Source organism: Palaemon carinicauda, chromosome 31 (assembly GCF_036898095.1).
Source record: "Palaemon carinicauda isolate YSFRI2023 chromosome 31, ASM3689809v2, whole genome shotgun sequence".
Classification (NCBI taxonomy): Eukaryota; Metazoa; Arthropoda; class Malacostraca; order Decapoda; family Palaemonidae; genus Palaemon; species Palaemon carinicauda.
Genome location: NC_090755.1, coordinates 61,787,298 through 61,812,069, shown reverse-complemented (window position 1 = coordinate 61,812,069; position 24,772 = coordinate 61,787,298). Strand labels below are relative to the sequence as shown.

Here is a 24,772-nt window from a genome sequence, read left to right as displayed (position 1 = left end):
AGATGTTGAAGGAAGGGGGTGTGACTGTACTTGAATGGTTGGTGAGATTGTTTAATATGTTTTGTGTTGTCAATGGTACCAGTAGATTAGGTTTGTGCATGTATTGTACCACTATATAAGGGTAAGGGAGATGTGCATGAGTGTTGTAATTCAAGAGGTATTAGTTTGTTGAGTGTAGTTGGAAAAGTGTATGGTAGAGTAATGATTAATAGGATCAAGGATAAAACAGAGAATGCAATCTTCGAAATACAGGGTGGTTTTAGAAGAGGTAGGGGTTGTATGAATCAGATTTTTACAGTTAGGCAGATATGCGAGAAATATTTAGCAAAAGGTAAGGAGGTGTATGTTGCGTTTATGGATCTGGAGAAAGCGTATGATAGAGTTGATAGGGAAGCAATGTGGAATATGATGAGGTTATATGGAGTTGGTGGAAGGTTGTTGCAAGCAGTGAAAAGTTTCTACAAAGGTAGTAAAGCATGTGTAAGGATAGGAAATGAAGTGAGTGATTGGTTTCCGGTGAGAGTGGGGCTGAGACAGGGATGTGTGATGTCGCCGTGGTTGTTTAACTTGTATGTTGATGAAGTGGTGAGAGAGGTGAATGCTCGAGTGCTTGGACGAGGATTAAAACTGGTAGACGAGAATGACCATGAATGGGAGGTAAATCAGTTTTTGTTTGCGGATGATACTGTACTGGTTGCAGACACAGAAGAGAAGCTTGGACGATTAGTGACAGAATTTGGAAGAGTGTGTGAGAGAAGGAAGTTGAGAGTTAATGTGGGTAAGTGTGTGAGAGAAGGAAGTTGAGAGTTAATGTGGGTAAGAGTAAGGTTATGAGATGTACGAGACGGGAAGGTGGTGCAAGGTCGAATGTCATGTTGAATGGAGAGTTACTTGAGGAGGTGGATCAGTTTAAATACTTGGGGTCTGTTGTTGCAGCAAATGGTGGAGTGGAAGCAGATGTACGTCAGAGAGTGAATGAAGGTTGCAAAGTGTTGGGGGCAGTTAAGGGAGTAGTAAAAAATAGAGGGTTGGGCATGAATGTAAAGAGAGTTCTATATGAGAAAGTGATTGTACCAACTGTGATGTATGGATCGGAGTTGTGGGGAATGAAAGTGATGGAGAGACAGAAATTGAATGTGTTTGAGATGAAGTGTCTACGGAGTATGGCTGGTGTATCTCGAGTAGATAGGGTTAGGAACGAAGTGGTGAGGGTGAGAACGGGTGTAAGAAATGAGTTAGCAGCTAGAGTGGATATGAATGTGTTGAGGTGGTTTGGCCATGTTGAGAGAATGGAAAATGGCTGTCTGCTAAAGAAGGTGATGAATGCAAGAGTTGATGGGAGAAGTACGAGAGGAAGGCCAAGGTTTGGGTGGATGGATGGAGTAAAGGAAGCTCTGGGTGATAGGAGGATAGATGTGACCGAGGCAAGAGAGCGTGCTAGAAATAGGAATGAATGGCGAGCGATTGTGACGCAGTTCCGATAGGCCCTGCTGCTGCCTCCGATGCTTTAGATGACCGCGGAGGTAGCAGCAGTAGGGGATTCAGCATTATGAAGCTTCATCTGTGGTGGGCAATGTGGGAGGGTGGGCTGTGACACCCTAGCAGTACCAGCTGAACTCGGTTGAGTCCCTTGTTAGGCTGGGAGGAACATAGAGAGTAGAGGTCCCCTTTTTGTTTTTGTTTCTTTGTTGATGTCGGCTACCCCCCAAAATTGGGGGAAGTGCCTTGGTATATGTATGTTATGTATAAGCTAAGCTACAACCCTGGTTAGAAAAGCATGGAGCTGTAAGTCTAAGGGCTCCAATAGGGAGAAGTAGCTCAGTGAGGAATGGATACAAAGAAATAAACTATGAGAGAAGTAATGAAAAATCAAAATAAAATATTAAAGAACTAACAACATTAAATTAGATTTTTCATATATCAACTACAAAACTTCAAAAAAACCAGATGAACAGAAATAAGACAGAATAGAGTGCCCTATTGCACCCTCAAGCAAGAAACTCTAGCCCAAGACAGTGGAAGACCATGATAGAGAGGCTATGGCACTTGCTACCCAAGACTAGAGAACAATGGTTTGATTCTGGAGTATCCTTCTACAAGAGCTGCTTACCATAGCTAAAAGAGTCTCTTCTACCCTTACCAAGAGGAAAGTTTCCACTGAACAATTTCAGTGAAGTAGTTAACCCCTTAAGCAAAGAAGAATTATTTGGTAATCTCAGTGTTGTCAGGAGTATGAGAACAGAGAACAATGCATAGAGAATACGCCAGAGTATTCTGTGTATGAGTAGACAAAGAAAACAGTAACCAGAGAGAGGGATCCAATGTACTGTAGTACTGTCTGACAAGTCAAAGGACCCAATAACTCTCTAGCGGTTGTATCTCAACAGGTAGCTGCTGCCCTGGCCAACCTAAGTTTTCTTTTTTTCTATTGTCATTAGCTGACAAATACTTTCTTGAGTCAGCTAACTTTAATGTGTGAATGATTGCTCATACAAAAGCCTCTATTCATAAAGCTTTCAAGAAAACTGAATCCTGGTGAGGAATCCTTCTGCTACCATGCTAATGCTAAGCAAACACATTACCATTGTGTAACCGAGGAGATATCTTCTTACATTTCTTTACTTTTTTCTTCCCAAATTTAATCTGGCCAGCTCCGTAAGAGTCGAGCTTGAATCATTGGGTGGGTTAATCAACTTTTAATAATGATGATAAACTTTTGGTGCTGCGATCCAGGCTCGCAATGAGTTTGAACCACGTTATGAGCCAAAGGTAGCTTGACTCACAAGGGGTTGAGAGATTGCTTGTTTGGAGGAAAACTCTAAGGTGAAAGGAAAACTTTCATCCTTTGCGTCACAATCCAGGCTCGCTATGAGCTTGAATCACTTTGTGAGGAGTTGAGAGATTGCTTGCATTAAGCAAAACTTGGGTGAAAGGATAGCTTTCACCTTTGACACCATCAGCCAAGATCTTCTAGGAGCTCCAAAGAGCGTTCTCACATCTGAAACGTGAGAATGTATCGGAGTTGCCTGGATAGATAAACTAGCATGCTGCAACAGCAGACCACAGTAGCAACTACGTCCACCGAAAATGAGGGTCAATGGGGCTAGAGGGAGATAAAGGCAAGCATATCTCTCCTTGCCTCTCAAGTGAAAGGCTAACTTTCACTTGAGTGCCTGAGAGGTATCTTATAAAGCAAACATTCCAAATCGCTGACCAAGTCAGGCAATCGGTCACAAAGCAACCACTTCCAATAAGCGAGGCTGAAATTGTTGAATCAACAGCAGTCGCTAAGACGCTTGTTGCTTATGTGTGTCTGCTGATGGATCAACGTACACAGATGGAGCAGACTCCCTCTATATAAGTCCAAGCAGGTAAAGCTAAGTCCCTGGGCCGATAGGTGTTCACATCTAACCATCCTAAAGAGTTAATGGAGCCAGGATTCTAATCAAATCTCCAATTCAAGGACACAATCCTTGAGATGCTAATGCATCAACGGCACTAAAATAAAGAGTAAAGTTTCATTTACCATAGTCAGCGAATGTTGAGGGAGATAGATATCTATTTTCCACCACAGCTAAGATCAAAGTGAAGAAGGTATGAGTGAGGGTCAGGGGTACTTCTCCCCACTACCACTGGTAACAACTAGAAAGGTTGTTGACACCTCCTTAAGAGCTTTATAACTGTATGCCAGCTTGTGCTAATTTTTATATCCTAGATAAAAAACAAGGGTTTGTATTTTTGTCGTAACAATTGAGGATTTCTAAAGTGAATGCTTTACAAGAACAAGATTTTAAAGGGAAGTTAAATACTGTTTTGGGAGATGCAGAAACATGATTCATCCCACTCTAGTTTTACGGAAATTTCTGGTAAAATGTTCCCGAAAATATTTATTCAAGTAACTATTGATGCTATTTTTACATCTTCTAAGACCTGCCCATCCATCATAAGAGGGTTCTCAACCTACATATAATCCTCATTTTCTCTTACTAAGGGAAGACTGTTCTTTGTATGTAAAGCCATCTGCTTCATAGCATTCAAAATGAACTAGACCTTCAAAAAAACATTGTTACTTAAATCATTCCACATACCTTTTTAGATCCTCCTTTTTGTAATGTGAGGAGAGCAGAACTTGCTTGAACAACTGAATCATCTTGTCGCCTTTTTATTCCCGCTACAGGTATGTTATCTGGTATCTGATGAACAGATATTGTACCACCATCTGAGGTACGCAGATGAATACCTTCAGGTGTGCGAAGCTGTATTTCAAGTTTCCCTTCAATATCCTCCTGTAAATGTCAAACCCAAATGCCAAGTTATTAACACCACATGAATGGCTTTGACCACAACTAGTTACATAAACATATACAGTACCAATATATAAAACTACATTTCTTCTGACTATACAGTATTCTAAATTTTTGGTGCTTTTGTTCATCAATGACGGGTCCTTAATCATAATTATGTATTTAGAATTGGCTAAGTTGAAAAAAGTCTGGGAGAATATATTGTAAAAAAAGGAATTTAACCCACAATTTAGTCATTTAAACTGAAATGACTGAATAACCTATCATAGCTGGTGAAAACATTCCCAATAGTAAGATGCAAGTAGCTTATTTCCTGTTGTATATAAGTGGTAAGACTCTCCCTATAATTAGCTAGGTAGTTTTTTTTTTTCTTAAATGGAGTATTTCATAATCTATTGTAGCAGCAATTCCTGGTAGGTAAGCGATTCTACAATGCGATTTTTCGTTTGTCTCAGTAAATTTTCATATTTTGAGTGTACTGTATTATGAAATGTGTTGGGTTAATATTAATTAGCTGTACACCAGTTATCCCAGTTTTATTACATATTACAGAAACCACTAAACCAGTCGTAGTTGCCACCATATTGTGTAACAAGCAGCAAGTTTAGAGTTTCATTTATATCTACATGAAAGCAGTGTTGCCAAGTGTTCCTGATCATATTTTGGTAAAGAAGTCATTTTACAGTATTATTTCCTAAATTCACCATTTACACATTTTCAAACAAAATTGATTACTGTAAGTGTTGCTAATCATGAAGCACAAAAAGGATTAAACATCTATTTCTGCCTACTGTTAAATAAAAAAGACCACCTTAAAAAGAATGAGTTCAAACCAATATGTACCTTTCCCTATCGTTTCCGTTGCTCTGGTTAAACTTTTCCTTAAACTGTAATCACTCTGTAAGTGGTGAGAACCTGGTAACATGAGGTACAAACCAGATCAAGTTTTACAATGTGCCATAAGTCGATTTTCATCATAAGCTGGATTTATACACATAACATACTGTATATACATACATACAAACACACTGAATATGTATAACACTTTAAAAAATGAGAGAAAGCAACAACTTACCGTTCATAAAGCCTATAAAGTCCTGTACCTACTTTTATAGTTTATATATGAAAGATCTGTTTCAATGATGTTAATGTTCTTAAAATGTTATTTTAATCATTTATTACTTTTCATATAGTTTACTTATTTCTTTACTTCCTTTCCTCACTAAGTTATTTTTCCCTGTTAGAGCCCTTGGGCTTATAGCATCCTGTTTTTCCAACTACGGTTGTAGCTTAGCTAGTAATAATAATAACTATATTACTGAATCATAGGTAACTGGTGGGTTCAGCTCTGAATTGGGGATTTTCAGATATGCAGAAGCTGTCAGATTTTGTCTCTTATTTTGGAGCCCATGATTAATTTGGGTAAGATTAATAGTGTTACAGAGATGTCAAACAAAATGCATTTTGAAGTGTTCACATGCAGACAGGGTTTGACTTCATATGGTAAGCCTTCCCTTTTCTTTTGAATATATTCCACTCTCATTGATAAGAGATAGTGGCATGGATAATGATAGGCACTATTGTTTTTGGCCAGGTATGCCCTAATTAAATAAGAGTTAAAAGATATATTAGGGCTTGTAGGACAATTCTATATCAATGCCGTAAGTTACAAACTTCCAAGTTGTCAAATCGTGAAGTACCAAATCACTTTTATAGAACAATATGTAATTAATTACTGTATCATGCTTAACATGTTTGGGCTCTAAGCCAATGGTAGTGCATATGATATTTAATGTATTTTTTACGGCTAACAAACAAATACGAAAGGTAAAATTATAGTTTTCTCTTTATTACTTTACAAAGACTACAAAGTGGATTGGTAGAGAGTTTTGATGAAATACTAAGGGAAAGTTTTTAGCTTTATAGGTGAAGCATAAAAAACAGACTTAGCATTCCATATTCAAAGCGAACATGGAGTATTACAGTAATATGATTTACTATTCATATAAGATAATATATATAAAGTTAATTTGGTTATGATTTAATTTCAAAATAACTTGTTTCATATTTATCCATTGCATATCACTATCAAGAAAGTCTCATTAAATTACCATAAATATAATTCTAATAAGATTTATTATTTCAATACTTACCTGGTAGCCATTCAATTTCCTCCCTCCAGCCTAATTTTAGTGATATGAGAATTTTTTAGATGTACAGGTCTTTGACAACTACAATTATATGAATTTCTTGGGAGTAAAGGTCGGTTGTGTTTTCGCCACCAATCATCACAGGAGATTGTACCACCTACCAGGTTTACTGGCCATCAAAGGAGGTGACTTAAATGATTAGAGCATAATGACTACTGTACCAGGTAAATATATAAGTAATAAATTTTATTACTAAACTTATATTTTTCTGGTTAATAAAATTAAAAACTGCCAAGAGAATTGATAATAATTATTAAGCTTCTTCCTGGTAGAATATTTCTACATAAAGAAAATTCACTTATCTTACCTGTTACTAAATTTGCCGCGAGTTTTAAAATTTCTGCCGTGACATCAGGGACTAAGCTATATATATAAATTTCTGCCGTGATGTCAGGGACTAAGCTATATATATAAATTTCTGCCGTGACGTCAGGCACTAAGCTATATATATAACTACCAGGTAAGTCAGATGTTTAAAAATTCAATTGTCTTACCTGTGTCACTAAATCGTTGGTTGAAGGGGATAAAGGAATGCCTTCAATGAGACCAGGGGAATCTTCTTGTAAAACTTCTACCTCCACCTGGCACTGAGAATCCCCGGAATCTTTGAGGATGAGAAATGACCTTTCCCCAACACTACTAAGTTCTGTACTACTCTCTGTAATGCTGACGTTTGCGTCGTTGTCATCCCCACTGCTACTGCTTGTCGACAGACTTTGGGATTGTGGAGAGTCACTGAATTCAAGAGAACACATTGGTTAGTAGACTTGTAAGACTGAATAATTTAATTTAGCTTTGTACATGGAAAAATGATTATTTCTAGCAATCGCTAAACATTATAGGCTATAACTGCTGTACAAAGATGAAATTCAAGAGAACACATTGGTTAGTAGACTTGTAAGACTGAATAATTTAATTTAGCTTTGTACATGGAAAAATGATTATTTCCAGTAATCGCTAAACATTATAGGCTATAACTGCTGTACAAAGATGAAATTCAAGAGAACACATTGGTTAGTAGACTTGTAAGACTGAATAATTTAATTCAGCTTTGTACATGGGAAAATGATTTTATTTCCAGCAATTGCTAAAAATTATAGGCTATAAATGCTGTACAAAGATGAAGCAACAATTATTAGTTTCAAGCTTAAAATAGATGTTTTCTTTTTGTTTTCAGCACAACAAACTGAATTGGTAATAACTGATGATTTCACAGAATAAAAGTGGAAAGCTCATTTCATAAGATTCAATGAAGAAATTTATTTCTTACATTCAATATGCTTGTTAAAATACAAATGCAATAACTGCTATACAGAACATCTTTAGTTATACCTATGGTATAATATGAATGTTCTAAGATTTCTTAGATTTTAGAAATGCAAAAATTGGAAATTTTTGCATTTATCAAATGAGAACTAAATTTCCAATGAAAAAGAACTTGGCTACATACAGAATAATGTTCTAAGGACCACACTGTCATTTTTTAGTATGTATTTAATTCAGAACTAAAGGATTTTGGATACCTGTAATAAAAATAAATGAGAGTCTATAGAAAATTGTTAATCTACCACATCAAAATCCATATTTAAAAACATTGCCCCATGCTGCAAAATCTATAGAACCAAGAACTAGAGTAAAGTAAAGACGTCGTACAAGTGAAGAATCCTTTATCTGAAAAGTTCCGAAATCCGAGTTACTGAAATGAAAAAAAAAATTCCAGGGCTGGGAAGATTCTACCAAATACAGCTGTTCCTTATGTGATCTAACCTTTGACCATATGGTATCATTTTGATGTTAGCAGTTGCCATAGTAACCCCTCATTCCTCATTTATTTTGACTACAGCCTTTTTTGTGTGCTCCGTGGTTTGAATTAGTTGTAGATTCAAAATGGTGATGAAGCCTGGAGATATGCCTGTGGCTAATAGTGAAAAGTAAGAACATTTATGATAACTTAGAACTGAAAAAGTTGAAACGTAAGTGTGAAACGTCTAGGAGTTTGATGTCGGAACAACTATGACGTCAGAAATAGAAAAGAAACTGTTTAGGTTCTGTGCTGAAAGTGATAAGTAAAAGTTATTTAAAAGTAGAAAAACCATGGCATAAAACGAAAATAATTCAAAGACGTAATTGAGTTTGTGTTTGGTGTCGTATTTATCTTCTTTGAGGCCGCAATTGTATGATCCTGGCAAGTATAAAGTTATTTATTATTGCATTTCTATTTAGTGTACTTAAAATGAGTGATTAACACGAGAATATGATGGTGAAAATCATTTTTAATCTATGGGATATCAGCTCCAACAATGACAATTCAGTACTGGATAATCCCGCACCTCTTTAAATCTGGGAACCAACAGAAATGAACTAATTACGAAAATATTTTCACAAGATACCGTTGAGACTTAAAAGTTGCCAGATTAATTTGGCAGTTGTTTTAGTTCCCTTATAATATCCATATGAAGAAAACATTAAACATCATTAATCAGTGCAAATAAAACCAAAAATTATTTCTTTTGAGCTCATTCACAACTCTTCGCAGAAAACATTAATTCATATGTAATGTCTACTGGCTGATGCGATACTGTATAACCTAATACCAAAATTAAAATGACAACAGGCTAAGACAAGAAATAAAATCAACAAGGAACTATAGACAATAATTATCTTTGATTTGACCACAAATGTAAGTTATTCTACTTATCTATCTATACACCAAGGCACTTATCCCAATATTTTTGAGGGTAGCAAACATCAAACAAATGAAAAAAGGGGACCTTTCCTCTCTATGCTCCTCCCAACCTGATGAGGGACTCAACCGAGTTCGGCTGGTACTGCTAGGGTGCCATAGCCCACCCACCCTCTTTATCCACCACACATAACACTGAATTCCCTACTGCTGCTACCTCTGTGGTCATCCAAGGCAACCGGAGGAAGCATCAGGGCCTACCGGAACTGCGTCATAATCGCTCACCATTCATTCCTATTTCTAGCATGCTCTCTTGCCTCTCTCACATCTATCCTTCTATCACCCAAAGCTTTCTTCAATCCATCCATCCACCCAAACCTTGGCCTTCCTATTGTACTTCTCTCATCAACTCTTGCATTCATCTCCTTCTTTAGCAGACAGCCATTTTCCATTCTCTCAACATGGCCAAACCACCTCAACACATTCATATCCACTCTAGCTGCTAAATCATTTCTTACACCCGTTCTCAATGTCCCTTCTTCGTTCCTAACCCTATCTACTTGAGATACACCAGCCATATTCCTTAGACACTTCATCTCAAACACATTCAATTTCTGTCTCTCCGCCACTTTCATTCCCCACAACATCAATCTATACATCACAGTTTGTACAATCACTTTCTCATACAGAACTGTCTTTACATGCATGCCTAACCCTCTATTCTTTACCACTCCCTTCCCTACCCCCAACACTTTCCTTCATTCAATTTCTGACGTACATCTGCTTCCACTCCGCCATTTGCTGCAACAGACCCCCAAGTACTTGAACTGATCTACTTCCTACAATAACTCTCCATTCAACCTCGCACCACCTTCCCTTCTCGTACATCTCATAACCTTACTCTTACCCACATTAACTCTCAACTTCCTTCTCTCACACACTTCCAAATTCTGCCATAATTTTCTTGCACTGTTTCAGATTAAATTTCCTTCATTTGGCACGTAAACGCTTTCGTTGTAGACCATAAGCCTTTCACATGTTACCAAGTGCAACTGCCAGATGAACAAAGTTTATCCTATTTTTCTAGAGGCAATTGTTGATATTTTTAGACAATAACTTTGCATTTAAAAAAGAAAGTGTGATTGCATCACTGCTAAACCATACATATTATTTACATCAAGAATCTGTTTACACCATATAATAATCATTGCTATTCTAAAATAAAATGTTATTTTTATTAATAAAATAAATTTTTGAATATACTTACCCGGTGATTATATAAGCTGCAACTCTGTTGCTCGACAGAAAACTCTACGTTCAAAATACGCCAGCGATCGCTATGCAGGTAGGGGGTGTACATCAACAGCACCATCTGTCTAGCAGGTACTCAGTACTCAATGTAAACACAGAACCAATTTTCTCCTCGGTCCACTGGGTCTCTATTGGGGAGGAAGGGAGGGTCCTTTAATATATAATCACCGGGTAAGTATATTCAAAAATTTATTTTATTAATAAAAATAACATTTTTCAATATTGAACTTAGCCGGTGATTATATAAGCTGATTCACACCCAGGGGGGTGGGTAGAGACCAGCATTACTTGTTTACATTATTATGAGCTAAGTATTTTGTATTTCATTTTAGCAGTTATTCAAAATAACAAACATAAAATAAATAAGTACCTGGTAAGGAAGTCGACTTGAACAATTACTCTGCCTTTTTAAGTACGTCTTCCTTACGGAGCCTCGCGATCCTCTTAGGATGCTGAGCGACCCCTAGGATCTGAAGTATCAAGGGTTGCAACCCATACAACAGGACCTCATCAAAACCTCTAATCTAGGCGCTTCTCAAGAAATGACTTTGACCACCCGCCAAATCAAGTAGGATGCGAAAGGCTTCTTAGCCTTCCGGACAACCCAAAAACAATAATAAAACATTTCAAGAGAAAGATTAAAAAGGTTATGGAATTAGGGAATTGTAGTGGTTGAGCCCTCACCCACTACTGCACTCGTTGCTACGAATGTTCCCAGAGTGTAGCAGTTCTCGTAAAGAGACTGGACATTCTTAAGAAAAAAAGACGCGAACACTGACTTGCTTTTCCAATAGGTTGCGTCGATTATACTTTGCAGAGATCTATTTTGTTTAAAGGCCACGGAAGTTGCGACAGCTCTAACTTCATGTGTCCTTACCTTCAGCAAAGCTTGGTCTTCCTCATTCAGATGGGAATGAGCTTCTCGTATTAACAGTCTGATAAAAAAGGATAAAGCATTCTTTGACATAGGCAAAGATGGTTTCTTAACTGAACACCATAAAGCTTCAGACGGGCCTCGTAAAGGTTTTTAAAAAGAACTTAAGAGCTCTTACAGGACATAAGACTCTTTCTAGTTCATTTCCAACCATACGATAAGTTTGGAATATCGAACGATATTGGCCAAGGCCGAGAAGGCAGCTCGTGTTTGGCTAGAAAACCAAGTTGTAGAACATGTAGCCGTTTCGGATGAGAATCCGATGTTCTTGCTGAAGGCATGAATCTCACTGACTCTTTTAGCTGTGGCTAAGCATACCAGGAAAAGAGTCTTTAAGGTGAGATCTTTCAGGGAGGCTGATTGTAGCGGTTCGAACCTGTCTGACATAAGGAATCTTAGTACCACGTCTAAATTCCAACCAGGTGTAACCAAACGACGCTCCTTCGTGGTCTCAAAAGACTTAAGGAGATCCTGTAGATCTTTATTGTTGGAAAGATCTAAGCCTCTGTGACGGAAGACTGATGCCAACATGCTTCTGTAACCCTTGAAAGTGGGAGCTGAAAGAGATCGTTCTTTCCTCAGATATAAGAGGAAGTCAGCTATTTGAGTTACAGAGGTACTGGTCGAGGATACGGATACTGACTTGCACCAGTTTTGGAAGATTTCCCACTTTGATTGGTAGACTCTAAGGGTGGATGTTCTCCTTGCTCTAGCAATCGCTCTGGTTGCCTCCTTCGAAAAGCCTCTAGCTCTCGAGAGTCTTTCGATAGTCTGAAGGCAGTCAGACGAAGAGCGTGGAGGCCTTGGTGTACCTTCTTAACGCGTGGCTGACGTAGAAGGTCCACCCTTAGGGGAAGTGTTCTGGGAACGTCTACTAGCCATCGAAGTACCTCGGTGAACCATTCTCTCGCGGGCCAGAGGGAAGCAACTAGCGTTACTAGTGAAATGTCTAGACCTTTTGACCAGGTGAGGAGGTCCCTTGCGATCTCGTACAATGTCAGAGAGTAGGTCCCTCCTTGCTTGGAGATGTACGCCAAAGCCGTGGTGTTGTCCGAGTTCACCTCCACCACTTTGCCTTGAAGGAGAGACCTGAAGCTTTTCCAGGTCAGACTTACTGCCAGTAGCTCCTTGCAGTTGAAATGCATTGTCCTTTGACTCGAGTTCCATAATCCCGAGCATTCCCGACCGTCTAATGTCGCACCCCAGCCTACGTCCGATGCGTCCGAGAAGAGAACGTGGTTGGGAGTCTGAACAGTCAGGGGAAGACCCTCTCTAAGGTTGATATAGTCCTTTCACCAAGTCAGACAAGACTTTATCTTTCCGGAAACCGGGATCGAGACCGCTTCTAGCGTCTTGTCCTTTTTCCAGTGAAAAGCTAGATGGTATAGAAGAGGACGGAGGTGTAGTCTTCCTAATGACACAAATTGATCCACGGATGACAGTGTCCCTACCAGACTCATCCACAGCCTGACTGGGCAGCGTTCCTTCTTCAGCATCTTCTGGATGGATAGCAGGGCTGGGGGCTGATCGTCTTGTTCAGCAACGTCCTCATCAGAGGGTTCCTCATCCGAAACTGATGAGGAAACGGCAACGGAGTGGGCAACGTCTGACTCGCTGAATCCGGTCGCACTGGTGGATGCGTGACGGAGCCGGACGCAATATCATGGAACTGCTGCACAGTCTGTGAACTGTCAACAACCATGGGTGCGCGAGGAAGTACAGCGTCAACCCGAAACTGTCTAGACTGTCTGGGTTGTGCAGTCAACACCCTACCAGGTTGCTGAGGTTGACGCACTGCGTCACAACAAGTCACCTCTGCTGGTTGTTGAACGTCCTGAACGTCAACAACCACCTCCGAGCGTCGCTTAACGTCAACGTGCGACTGGCAACCCACACTGGGTCGCATCGGTGGAGGAACCACCTCAACTGGCAGACGCGAGTAGGTTACCTCAGCGTCAACAGGGCGCACAATCGACCGGTTGGAAGGTTGTTGGCCAGAAGGAGGAACCACCTCAACTGGCAGACGCGAGTAGGTTACCTCAGCGTCAACAGGGCACACAACCAACCGGTTGGAAGGTTGTTGGCCAGAAGGTTCTTCTCCGCATTTAAGTCCTCTATCAAGGACGCAAGCTTGGACTGCATGTCTTGCAGCAAAGCCCATTAGGGTCTACGGGAGCAGGTGTGGCAACAGACGGGGTTAGCGACTGAGGCGGAACCATTTACCATCCCTGAAAGCCTTGTTATGTGTGACATAATAGTACAGCAAAACTTCAAAGGCTCGACAAAAGTTGAGAAGTTGACCTGTAAACAACTTGGAGCGTCTCCTGGCTAGGCGCCAGGGCGAGTCTACCAGAATTGAGAAGTCTATCTGGGCAGAGGCATGAACTCCCAACCGAGAACTTCTCTCGTGTCCTATCAGACTCTCGCTCTATAAGCCAGTTTAAAAGAAGGGAAAACAAAGGCTGTATCCCTAAAACTCCTCCTGGTGCAAAAACCAGTCGCCTAGCCAACGTAACGCTCTCTAGGAGAGCGAGAGAGCACTAGCTTAAAAACAACAGCTTCGAAGTAGCTAGGCCTATTGTAAGTTCTGACGTTTAGGCGAACGAGGAGCAGCAGTTACAAGATCCGGACGAAGATCCTTAAAAAATCATCATGATTTAATTAAAGTCCATAGGAGGCTAAGCAGCTTAAGGCTCCTCTCCAAATGACAGAGTCCTCAAGGGAATATCAGTAGGAGGGAGAACAGCACTTTCTCATCTACAGGAACCTTGTCCGATAAAAGCTAGGTTACCTCAGTGAGTCTCTCACTGGTGCATTAGTAGCAGACCAGAAGGCAATGTCATGTAACTGCTTGACAGTCTGTGAACTGTCAACAACTGAACTGTCAACCACAACAGGTGCGTGAGGACATACAGTGTTCACTCGAGACTGCTTTGACTGTCTATACTGAGCAGTCAAAACAACTCTAGAATGCGGAGGTTGACGCACCGCGTCAAAACAAAACAACTTAGACTGTTGTTGTACCTGGCGAACGTCAACGGAAGGTTCCGTGCGTTACTGAATGTCAACATGCGGCTGGCAGGGTACACTGGAACGCATGGGTGGCGGGACTCTCTCAGCTGGAGTGCGGCAGAAGGTCGCCTCAGCGTCCGCAGGACGCACAACCGTGGTTGGTTGTAGGCTAGAGGTTGGTGCAGTGTCAACCTTCTCCGCACGAAAGTCCCGCATCAATGACGTTAACTGAGACTGCATGGTCTGCAGCAAAGACCACTTAGGGTCTACAGGAGCAGGTGCGGCAACAGACGGTGTGACTGCCTGATGTGGTACCGCTTTGCCTCTCTTAGGAGGTGAACAGTCGTCGGAAGACTGCAGCGAGTCCGAACTGACCCAGTGGCTACAACTGGGCCGTTGGACTTGCGCGGAAGGGACCGACTTGCGCTTAATAAGCTGCGAGACCTTGGTCCATGGTTTCTTACGAGAAACCTCTTCCGCAGACGAGAAATAAATGGGCTCTCTCGTCTTTGTGTGGGTGGGGCGATCTTGGGTAGATACGCCCGAAACCACGGAGGGAAACGTCTGTTCGTTGATCAAGGCCTGACGAACCCATAAGTCGTTCGACATTACTTCTCCCCTGGGCTTGGGAGCTTGCAAGAGGTCCCGGACTAGGTGAACGACAGGCACGAACAGACGAACCCTCGGACGCAACACTGTAACACTTTGCGCATATCACTTTATCACTTAGATTTTCTGTTTTGCACTTATTTCACTGAAATCGAAACTTTTACTGATTTCTACCTGAAACACGCAATTCTACCCTCATTAAAAGGTAGTAATTGCTTAATACTAGCAAAAAACAGAAAACATATAATAAAGATAAAAAATTCAGTGGCTGGTAAAGAGACTAAACACTAGTTCAAATAAACTACGTTTACAATCTCTCACCGCACATAGCCTGGGGACAAGAATAAAACCCTAGAAACGTTTTACCTTCTTCCCCGTACAGCGACTAGGGACGAGAGTCACACGAGAACAACGTGACCCGCTTGAACGGAACGTTTTCTCTCCTCTCTCTCCCTCCGTCTCTATCTCTCTCTCTCTTTCTCTCTTGATTTCGCACCTAAGAGAAGAGCCCAATTATATATCGTCAAAAAAACATGTTATTTGACTAAAGGAAAAAAACTGAAAGGTTTTCCAATAAAAAGTTCCTTTAATTTAGAATTTAAAACATTAAAGCTAAGAAAGAATGAACAAAACGTCAGAATCGATTTACTCTTACTGCAAAGTGAAACCGTGATACACTCTCTCTCTATCGTAACGATAGAGCGCATGTTGAACGTCCTGAATGTCAACAACTGCTTAGTCTAAAAAACTAAACGTTAGTTCATCTTTGAAAACAGTACGAAGACTATCAAAGAAATTCTTTCATAAAACATTAAATTTAAAAGTTTTAAATTCTTTAAAGGCTAAATACGATATAACGGGCTCAACGTTGATTAACTTCGGTTCCAAGTTAGGACCGCCTACTATCAGGAAAGGTCGCATATAAACAAAACATAAAAATTATCTTTATATGTTTATAATAAATGGAAAGTTAATCGAAGAGGCCTAATAAAGGCGGAGAGATATAAAATATATAGATCTATACGTGTAGAGCAAAATTACTAAAAACCTAAACACACTTCCGTCTAAGGGAAGGGTCGGCCATTTAAAAGCGAAAGAGAGTCCATACTCTCTTTGTCACCTAATTAAATCTATCCAAAACGAGTTCAAGTTTTGAGATGAAGATAAAACACCTGCATAGCGAAAGCTCAAAACTAGAATAGTGTACTTCACCAAATAGTTGTGAAAACAAATCCAGTTAGTAACAGCGTATTAGTAGGTCTTGCCGGTAGCCCGACAGAGAGAAAATTGGTTCTGTGTTTACATTGAGTACTGAGTACCTGCTAGACAGATGGCGCTGTTGATGTACACCCCCTACCTGCATAGCGATCGCTGATGTAGAGTTTTCTGTCGAGCAACAGAGTTGCAGCTTATATAATCACCGGCTAAGTTTAATATTGAAAAATATATAATTTCTTTATATGCCATGCTAAAATTATGTTGCCTGTTCAAAAATTTTCTTGGTTCAATCAATACAATGTCACTGAATTGCTGCAAAAATATCAATGTTGTAACAAACTAATGTTTACAAACAAATTTTCTTAGTTCCTAAAGACTAAACTTATAAATCATCATTGACCTGAGTTTACTTTTACTTCCTAACAGATCTTGGTTAACTTGGATATTTGTGTTTACCAGAATTCCTCCTTTTTCCACAAATAAGTTTTATTTTGATATTTAGAAATTTGTGGTTAGCCAAGGCACCAACCACCCGTTGAGATACTACCACTAGAGAATTACGGCATCTTTTGACTGGCCAGACAGTACTACATTGGATCCTTCTCTCTGGTTACGGCTCATTTTATCTTTGCCTACACATAAACCGAATAGTCTGGCCTATTCTTTACATATTCTCCTCTGTCCTTATACACCTGACAATGCTGAGATTCCCAAACAATTCTTCTTCACCCAAGGGGTCACTGCACTGTAATTGTTCAGTGGCCACTTTCCTCTTGCTAAGGGTAGAAGACTCTCTTAAGCTATAGTAAGCAGCTCTTCTAGGAGGACACTCCAAAATCAAATCATTGTTCTCTAGTCTAAGGTAGTGCCATAGCCTCTGTACCATGGTCTTCCACTGTCTTGGGTTAGAGTTCTCTTACTTGAGGGTACACTCGGGCACACTATTCTATCTAATTTCCTCACTGGGCTATTTTCTGTGTTGGAGCCCCTGGGATTATAGCATTCTGCTTTTCCAACTAGGGTTGTAGCTTAGCAAATAATAATAATAACCGATCTACACAATTATCTATATGATTGCTTACACCTTTTTATTGCATAGTTGCTATTGAAGTTACTGCCGTACTGTACATTTTTTGTATGTCATTACTGTCAATGAGCGCGTTATTTCTAGTCGGTTACTTAAATATTATACTGAAAAGAAATAGAAGTTCTTACTAAGCTTAATAGAAAATGAATGTTGCACACTATAGATTACTGAATGAAATATGATAGACAGTAACTTGAAGATTGATTAAAAAAAAAATTTGGCCTTCAAGTATTGTAATTTTATTTTTTCATTATCTATTTTGCTTGAATACTGTATTATAACTTACAATCAAATAAAGGGATGAATGAGATAAACTACATCCTGAGGACACTAATCATTAGTGTTTTCTGGTAACAAGGTCGAGGTGCCATTTGTTAATCCTCCTCCTTTTTACCCCAGTTTTGCTAGCCGCTGCTAGATGATTTCCTGCCGTCTGTTTTTTTGTTTACAAATTAATCGCATACATTAGTAATGGAAATACAGTGCAGCCATAAATTAAATTAAAACCCCCATAACAGATCACAAAATGATATTAATAAAAGAAGCAATAAGTTACGCATTCATCAGTTTGTTTATAAAAATTGAAAACGATTACAGCTTGAATTCTGGATAAAAGATTCTCTAACTGTATTTCTATTAAAACCAATAAATGAAATAAACAAAATTCTGTATGCTATAATTGTATCTTTAAAAAAATATCTTACCTTTGAATCAAATTAACATAATATGAAAATTCATTTGCTAGCTGCTGATCGCTGGCAAATGCTACCACGCACGCATATAAATGAACGCATTTGCGAAATGTGACGTCTCGGGCTGCTGGCTGAATCTTGAAAGTACGACACCCACAAAAATACTTGTATTCTATATCCTCCTTATTTCCAAACTGAAAAAAAAAAGGAAATATCTTAAAATCTCTAATAAATACTACCTTTACTTCAAAACTCTACAAGTCTTATGCTATCGGTTTCCTTCATACATTTTTCTGATATTCTTTTTATTTTTTTATTTCATATTGTTGCAAAAATCTATTATGAAGAAGAAAAAAAAAAATGTTATTTTCATTAGTAAAATAAATTTTTGAATATACTTACCCGATGATCATGTAGCTGTCAACTCTGTTGCCCGACAGAAATCTACGGTCGGGATACGCCAGCGATCGCTATACAGGTGGGGGTGTACACAACAGCGCCATCTGTGAGCAGGTACTCAAGTACTTCTTGTCAACAAGAACTCAATTTTCTCCTCGGTCCACTGGTTCTCTATGGGGAGGAAGGGCGGGTCCTTAAATTCATGATCATCGGGTAAGTATATTCAAAAATTTATTTTACTAATGAAAATAACATTTTTCAATATTAATCTTACCCGATGATCATGTAGCTGATTCACACCCAGGGTGGTGGGTGGAGACCAGCATACATGTTAACAAAGAAGCTAAGTATCCCGTATCTTATTTTAGCCGTTATTCAAAATAACAAACATAAAATAAATAAGTACCTGGTAAGGAAGTCGACTTGAACCATTACTCTGCCTTTTTAAGTACGTCTTCCTTACTGAGCCTAGCGATCCTCTTAGGATGCTGAGCGACTCCTAGGTGCTGAAGTATTAAGGGCTGCAACCCATACTAAAGGACCTCATCACAACCTCTAATCTAGGCGCTTCTCAAGAAAGAATTTGACCACCCGCCAAATCAACCAGGATGCGGAAGGCTTCTTAGCCTTCCGGACAACCCAGAAATATTTCAAGAGAAAGATTAAAAAGGTTCTGGAATTAGGGAATTGTAGTGGTGGAGCCCCCACCACTACTGCACTCGTTGCTACGAATGGTTCCAGAGTGTAGCAGTTCTCGTAAAGAGACTGGACATTCTTAAGATAAAAGACGCGAACACTGATTAGCTTTTCCAAAAGGTTGCGTCGAAAATATTTTGCAGAGATCTATTTTATTAAAAGGTCACGGAAGTTGTGATAGCTCTAACTTCGTGTGTCCTTACCTTCAGCCAAGCTTGGTCTTCCTCATTCAGAAGGGAATGAGCTTCTCGTATTAACAGTCTGAAAATAATAGGATAAAGAATTCTCTGACATAGGCAAAGATGAATTCTTAACTGAATACCATAAAGCTTCAGACGGGCCTCATAAAGGTTTTTAAAAAAGAACTTAAGAGCTCTACAGGACATAATACTCTTTCTAGTTCCTTTCCAACCATATCGATAAGTTTGGAATAACGAACGATATTGGTCAAGGCCGAGAAGGCAGCTCGTGTTTGGCTAGAAAACCAAGATGTAGAACATGTAGCCGTTTCGGATGAAAATCCGATGTTCTTGCTGAAGGCATGAATCTCACTGACTCTTTTAGCTGGTAAAGCATATCAGGAAAAGAGTCTTAAAGGTGAGATCTTTCAGGGAGGCTGATTGAAGTGGTTCGAACCTGTCTAACATAAGGAATCTTAGAACCACGTCTAAATTCCAACCAGGTGTAACCAAACGACGCTCCTTCGTGGTCTCAAAAGACTTAAGGAGGTCTTGTAGATCTTTATTGTAAAAAGATCTAAGCCTCTGTGACGGAAGACTGATGCCAACAAGCTTCTGTAACCCTTGAAAGTGGGAGCTGAAAGAGATCGCTCTTTTCTCAGATATAAGAGGAAGTCAGCTATTTGAGTTACAGAGGTACTGGTCGAGGATACGGATACTGACTTGCACCAGTTTAGGAAGATTCCCCACTTCGATTGGTAGACTCTAAGGGTGGATGTTCTCCTTGCTCTAACAATCGCTCTGGTTGCCTCCTTTGAAAAACCTCTAGTTCTCGAGAGTCTTTCGATACTCTGAAGGCAGTGAGACGAAGAGCGTGGAGGCCTTGGAGTACCTTCTTACGCGTGGCAGACGTAGCAGGTCCACCCTTAGGGGAAGAGTTCTGGGAACGTCTACTAGCCATCGAAGTACCTCGGTAAGTTATTCTCTCGCGGGCCAGAGGGAAGCAACTAGTGTCAACTTTGTCCCAACGTGAGAGGCGAACTTCTGCAGTACCTTGTTGACAAACTAGAACGGAGGGAATGCATATAGATCTAGATGAGACTAATCTAGTAGAAAGGCATCTAAAAGAACCACTGCTGGGTCTGTTGAGAGCCTCTTGGACATCGAGGTTGCGAAGAGATCCATGGTTGGATGGCCCCAAGTGACCCAAAGTCTCTTGCATACATCTCTGTGGAGGGTCCAATATGTTGGAATTATTGTCCCTTCCTACTGAGACAAACTGCTAAGACATTCAAGTTGCCTTGGAAGAAATTTGTTACTAGTGAAAAGTCAAGACCTGTTGAACAGGAGAGGAGGTCACTAGCGAACTCGCACCATGTCAGAGAGTAGGTCCCTCCTTGCTAGGAGATGAACATCAAAGCAGGGAGTTGTCCGTGTTGACCTCCATTACTTTGTCTTGAAGGAGAGACCTGAAGCTTTTCCAGGTCAGACTTACTGCCAGAAGCTTCTTGCAGTTAAAATGCATTGTCCTTTGACGCGAGTTCCATAATCCCGAGCATTCCCTACCGCCTAAGGTCGCACCCCAGCCTACGTCCGATGCGTCTGAGAAGAGAACGTGGTTGGGAGTCTGAACAGTCAGGGGAAGACCCTATAAAAGGTTGATAAAGTCCTTTCCTCAGGTTAGACCAGACTTATCTTCCGGAAACCGGGATCGAGACCGCTTGTAGCGTCTTGTCCTTTTCCAGTGAAGAGCTAGATGAAACCGAAGAGGACGGAGGTGTAGTCTTCCAATTGACACCAAATGCACCACGGATGACAGTGTCCTAACCAGACTCATCTACAGCCTGACAGGGCCGTATTCCTTCTTCAGCATCTTCTGGATGGATAGCAGGGCTGGGGATTGATCTTCTCGTTCAGCCATGTCCTCATCAGAGGGTTCCTCATCCGAAACTGATGAGGAAACGGCAACGGAGTGGGCAACGTCTGACTCGCTGAATCCGGTCGCACTGGTGGATGCGTGACGGAGCCGGATACAAGATCATGATACTGCTGCACAGTCTGTGAACTGTCAACCATGGGGAAGCGAGGAAGTACAGCGACAACCCGAAACTGTCTAGACTGTCTGGGTAGTAAAGACAACTCCTTATCGGGTTGCTGAGGTTGCCGCACTGCGTCACAACAAGTCACCTCTGCTGGTTGTTGAACGTCTTCCCAGTGACACACTGACTCCGTAAAAAAATCCTCTATCAAGGACTAAGCTTGGACTGCATGTCTTGCAACAAAGCCCAAGGTCTATGGGAGCAGGTGTGGCAACAGACGGGGTTAGCGACTGAAGCGGAACCATTTACCCTCCCTGGAAGCATGTTATGCTTAAATAAAAGTCCATAGGAGGCTAAGCAGCTTAAGGCTCCTCTCCAAATGACAGAGTCCTCAAGGGAATATCAGAAGGAGGGAGAACAGCACTTTCTCATCTACAGGAACCATATCCGAGAAAAGCTAGGTTCTCTCAGTGAGGGTTTCACTGGTGCAAAAGCAGCAGACCAGAAGGCAACGTATGAAACTGCTTGACAGTCTGTGAACTGTCAAAAACTGAACTGTCAACTACAACAGGAGCGTGAGGACATACAGCACTGGTGTATAAGTAGCAGACCAGAAGGCAACGTCATGTAACTGTATGACAGTTTGTGAGTTGGCAACAACCAAAGTTGTGTGGGGAAGCCTCAACTCCTGACTGACTAGTTTGCTGCTGGCGAGTGGCGGTAACCACAGTGTGTTGCGGAGGCTGACACACCGTGTCAAAACACGGCAGCTTGTGGTAGCTCACGCACGGCAACGGAGTGCTCTGTGTGTGGGAGTCATCATACATCTGGCAGGGTTGACTTGTGCATGGGTGGAGGAGCTCTCACAACAAGAGTGTGAGAGCAGGAAGCCATGCCGGGCGCACAACCGTGGGAGGTGTAGGCCAACGGGTGCATCGTCAACCTTCTCCGCAGTCGGAGTGTGGGAGCTGGCAACAACAAAAGCAGAGTGCTGGAGCGTGGGAGGGGCTGCGGTGGGTTGAGGAGCATGCGGTATGGTATGCGGAGCATGCTGTAAGGTATGCGGCTCATGCTGCATGGTATGCGGAGCATGCTGTAAGGTATGCAGAGCATGCTGCATGGTATGCGGAGCATGCTGTAAGGTATGCAGAGCATGCTGCATGGGCTGCGGAGAATGCCGCATAGTGCTGGAACCCGGCAGCTCTACAGAACCTTCCCACTGCTGATGCGGTAGCTCACGCATGTTAGCAGATGGTGCAGCAAGAACATGCGTCTGGCAGGGTGGACTGCGCATCGGTGGTGGAGCTCTCACAGGTGGAGGGTGGGAGCAGGCAGCCGCAGTATCTGCTGAGCGCACAACCTCGGCGGGTTGTAGGTTAACAGGTGCATTGTCAACCTTCCAGCATGATACTCCTGCATGAAGGAGCAAGCTGAGACTGTATAGTCTGCAGCATGGACCACTAGGGTCTATGAAAGACAACAACAAACGGAGCTACTGTCAGTTGTGACTGAGGGTCTAAAACCGCTGGTGCGGCAACAGACAGAGTTACTGCCTGTTGCGGTACCACCTTGCCTCTCTTAGGAGGTGTGCAGTTGTCGTACTGCAGCAAGTCCGAACTGACCCAGTGGCTACACCTAGGCCGTTGGACTTGCGCGGAAGGGACCGACTTGCACTTAAAAGCTGCAAGATTTGGTCCATGGTTTCTGCGAGAAACCTCTTCCGCAGACGAGGAATAAATGGGCTCTCTCGTCTTTGTGTGGGTGGGGTGATCACGTCGGCAACGTGTGTAGATACACCCGAAACCACGGAGGGAAACGTCTGTTCGTTGATCAAGGCCTGTGGAACCCATAAGTCCTTCGACATTACTTCTCCCCTGGGCTTGGGAGCTTGTAAGAGGTATCGGACTAGGTGAACAACTGGCACGAACAGACGAACCCTCGAACGCAACACTGTAACACTTTGCGCATATCACTTTATCACTTTTGATTTCTGTTTGCACTTATTTCACTGAACTCGAAACTTTAAGTGGTTTGTACCTGAAACACGCAATCCTATCCTTCATTAAAAGGTAGTAATTGCGAAAACAGTATTACAATGTAACAGAAAAACATAATGAAAGATAAAGTATTCAGTGGCTGGAAAAGAGACTAAACACTAGATCAAATAAACTACGTTTAAAATCTCTCACCGCATAAAGCCTGGGAACAAGAATAAAACTCTAGAAACGTTTTACCTTCTTCCCCTATAGCGACTAGGGAGAAGAGCAAAAAAAAACGAGAACAACGTTACCCGCTTGAACGAAACGTTTATCCTCCTCTCTCTCCCTCCGTCTCTATCTCTCTCTCTCTCTCTCTCTTGACTTAGAACCTGAGAGATGAGCCCAATTATATATATCGTTAAAACATATTATTTGTTAAAGGAAAAAAACTGAAAGGTTCCCAAATAAAAAGTTCCTTTATTAGAATTAAAACCATTTAAGCTAAGAAAGAATGAACGAAACGCTAGAATCGGTTTACTCTTACTGCAACGTGAAACCGTGAAATACTCTCTCTCTATCGTAACGATAGAGCGCAAGTTGAACGTTCTGAACGTCAACAACTGCGGAGACTAAACAAAACGTTAGTTCAACTTTGAAAACAGTACGAGACTATCAAAGAAATTCTTTCAAAAACATTAAAATTAAAATAGCATAAATTCTTAACAGGAAAAACGATATGACGGGCTCAATGTTAATTAACTTCGGTTCCAAGTAAGGACCGCCTACTATTAGGAAAGGTCGCATATAAACAAATATAAAAATTAATTTTAATAAGTTTATAATAAATGGAAGTTAATCGAAGAGGCCTATAAATGGCGGAGAGATTATAACTTTGTTAAGCAAAATTACCAAAAACCTAAACACACTTCCGTCTGAGGGAAGGGTGGGAAAAAAAAAAAAAAAAAAAAAGTGAAAGAGAGTCTATACTCTCTTCGACACCAACACTTCCGTCTAAGGGAAGGGTCGGCCATTTAAAAGCGAAAGAGAGTCCATACTCTCTTCGTCACCATAATTAAATCAAATTAATTCCAAAAGCTTGCTAAGCTAATGATAAAGCTTCCTGAATAGCGAAGGCTAAACTCTAGAGCAAATACATCACCAAATCGTGAACAATAACTCCAGAATCAACAGCGTATCCAAGTAGGTCTAGCCGGTGGCACGACAGAGGAAAAATTGAGTTCTTGTTGACAAGAAGTACTTGAGTACCAGCTCACAGATGGCGCTGTTGTGTACACCCCCACCTGTATAGCGATCGCTGGCGTATCCCGACCGTAGATTTCTGTCGGGCAACAGAGTTGACAGCTACATGATCATCGGGTAAGATTAATATTGAAAAAGTAAGAATATTTGATACGCTGAA

At 40.9% G+C, this 24,772-nt stretch overlaps 1 protein-coding gene across 4 annotated transcripts in view; it reads right to left on the bottom strand.

Annotated features, from left to right (window-relative positions):
• Positions 1 to 24,772, bottom strand: part of LOC137624433 (uncharacterized protein C2orf42) — a 277,882-nt gene that overhangs the window by 11,741 nt on the left and 241,369 nt on the right. For all 4 annotated transcript variants that reach the window (XM_068355189.1, XM_068355185.1, XM_068355187.1 and 1 more), the window contains exons 5-7: positions 18,073 to 18,254; positions 7,009 to 7,249; positions 4,089 to 4,286 (exon numbers count right to left, since the gene is read on the bottom strand). In XM_068355189.1, coding sequence (XP_068211290.1) covers positions 4,089 to 4,286; positions 7,009 to 7,249; positions 18,073 to 18,254 — 621 coding nt within the window. The remainder of the gene's footprint in view (positions 1 to 4,088; positions 4,287 to 7,008; positions 7,250 to 18,072; positions 18,255 to 24,772) is intronic.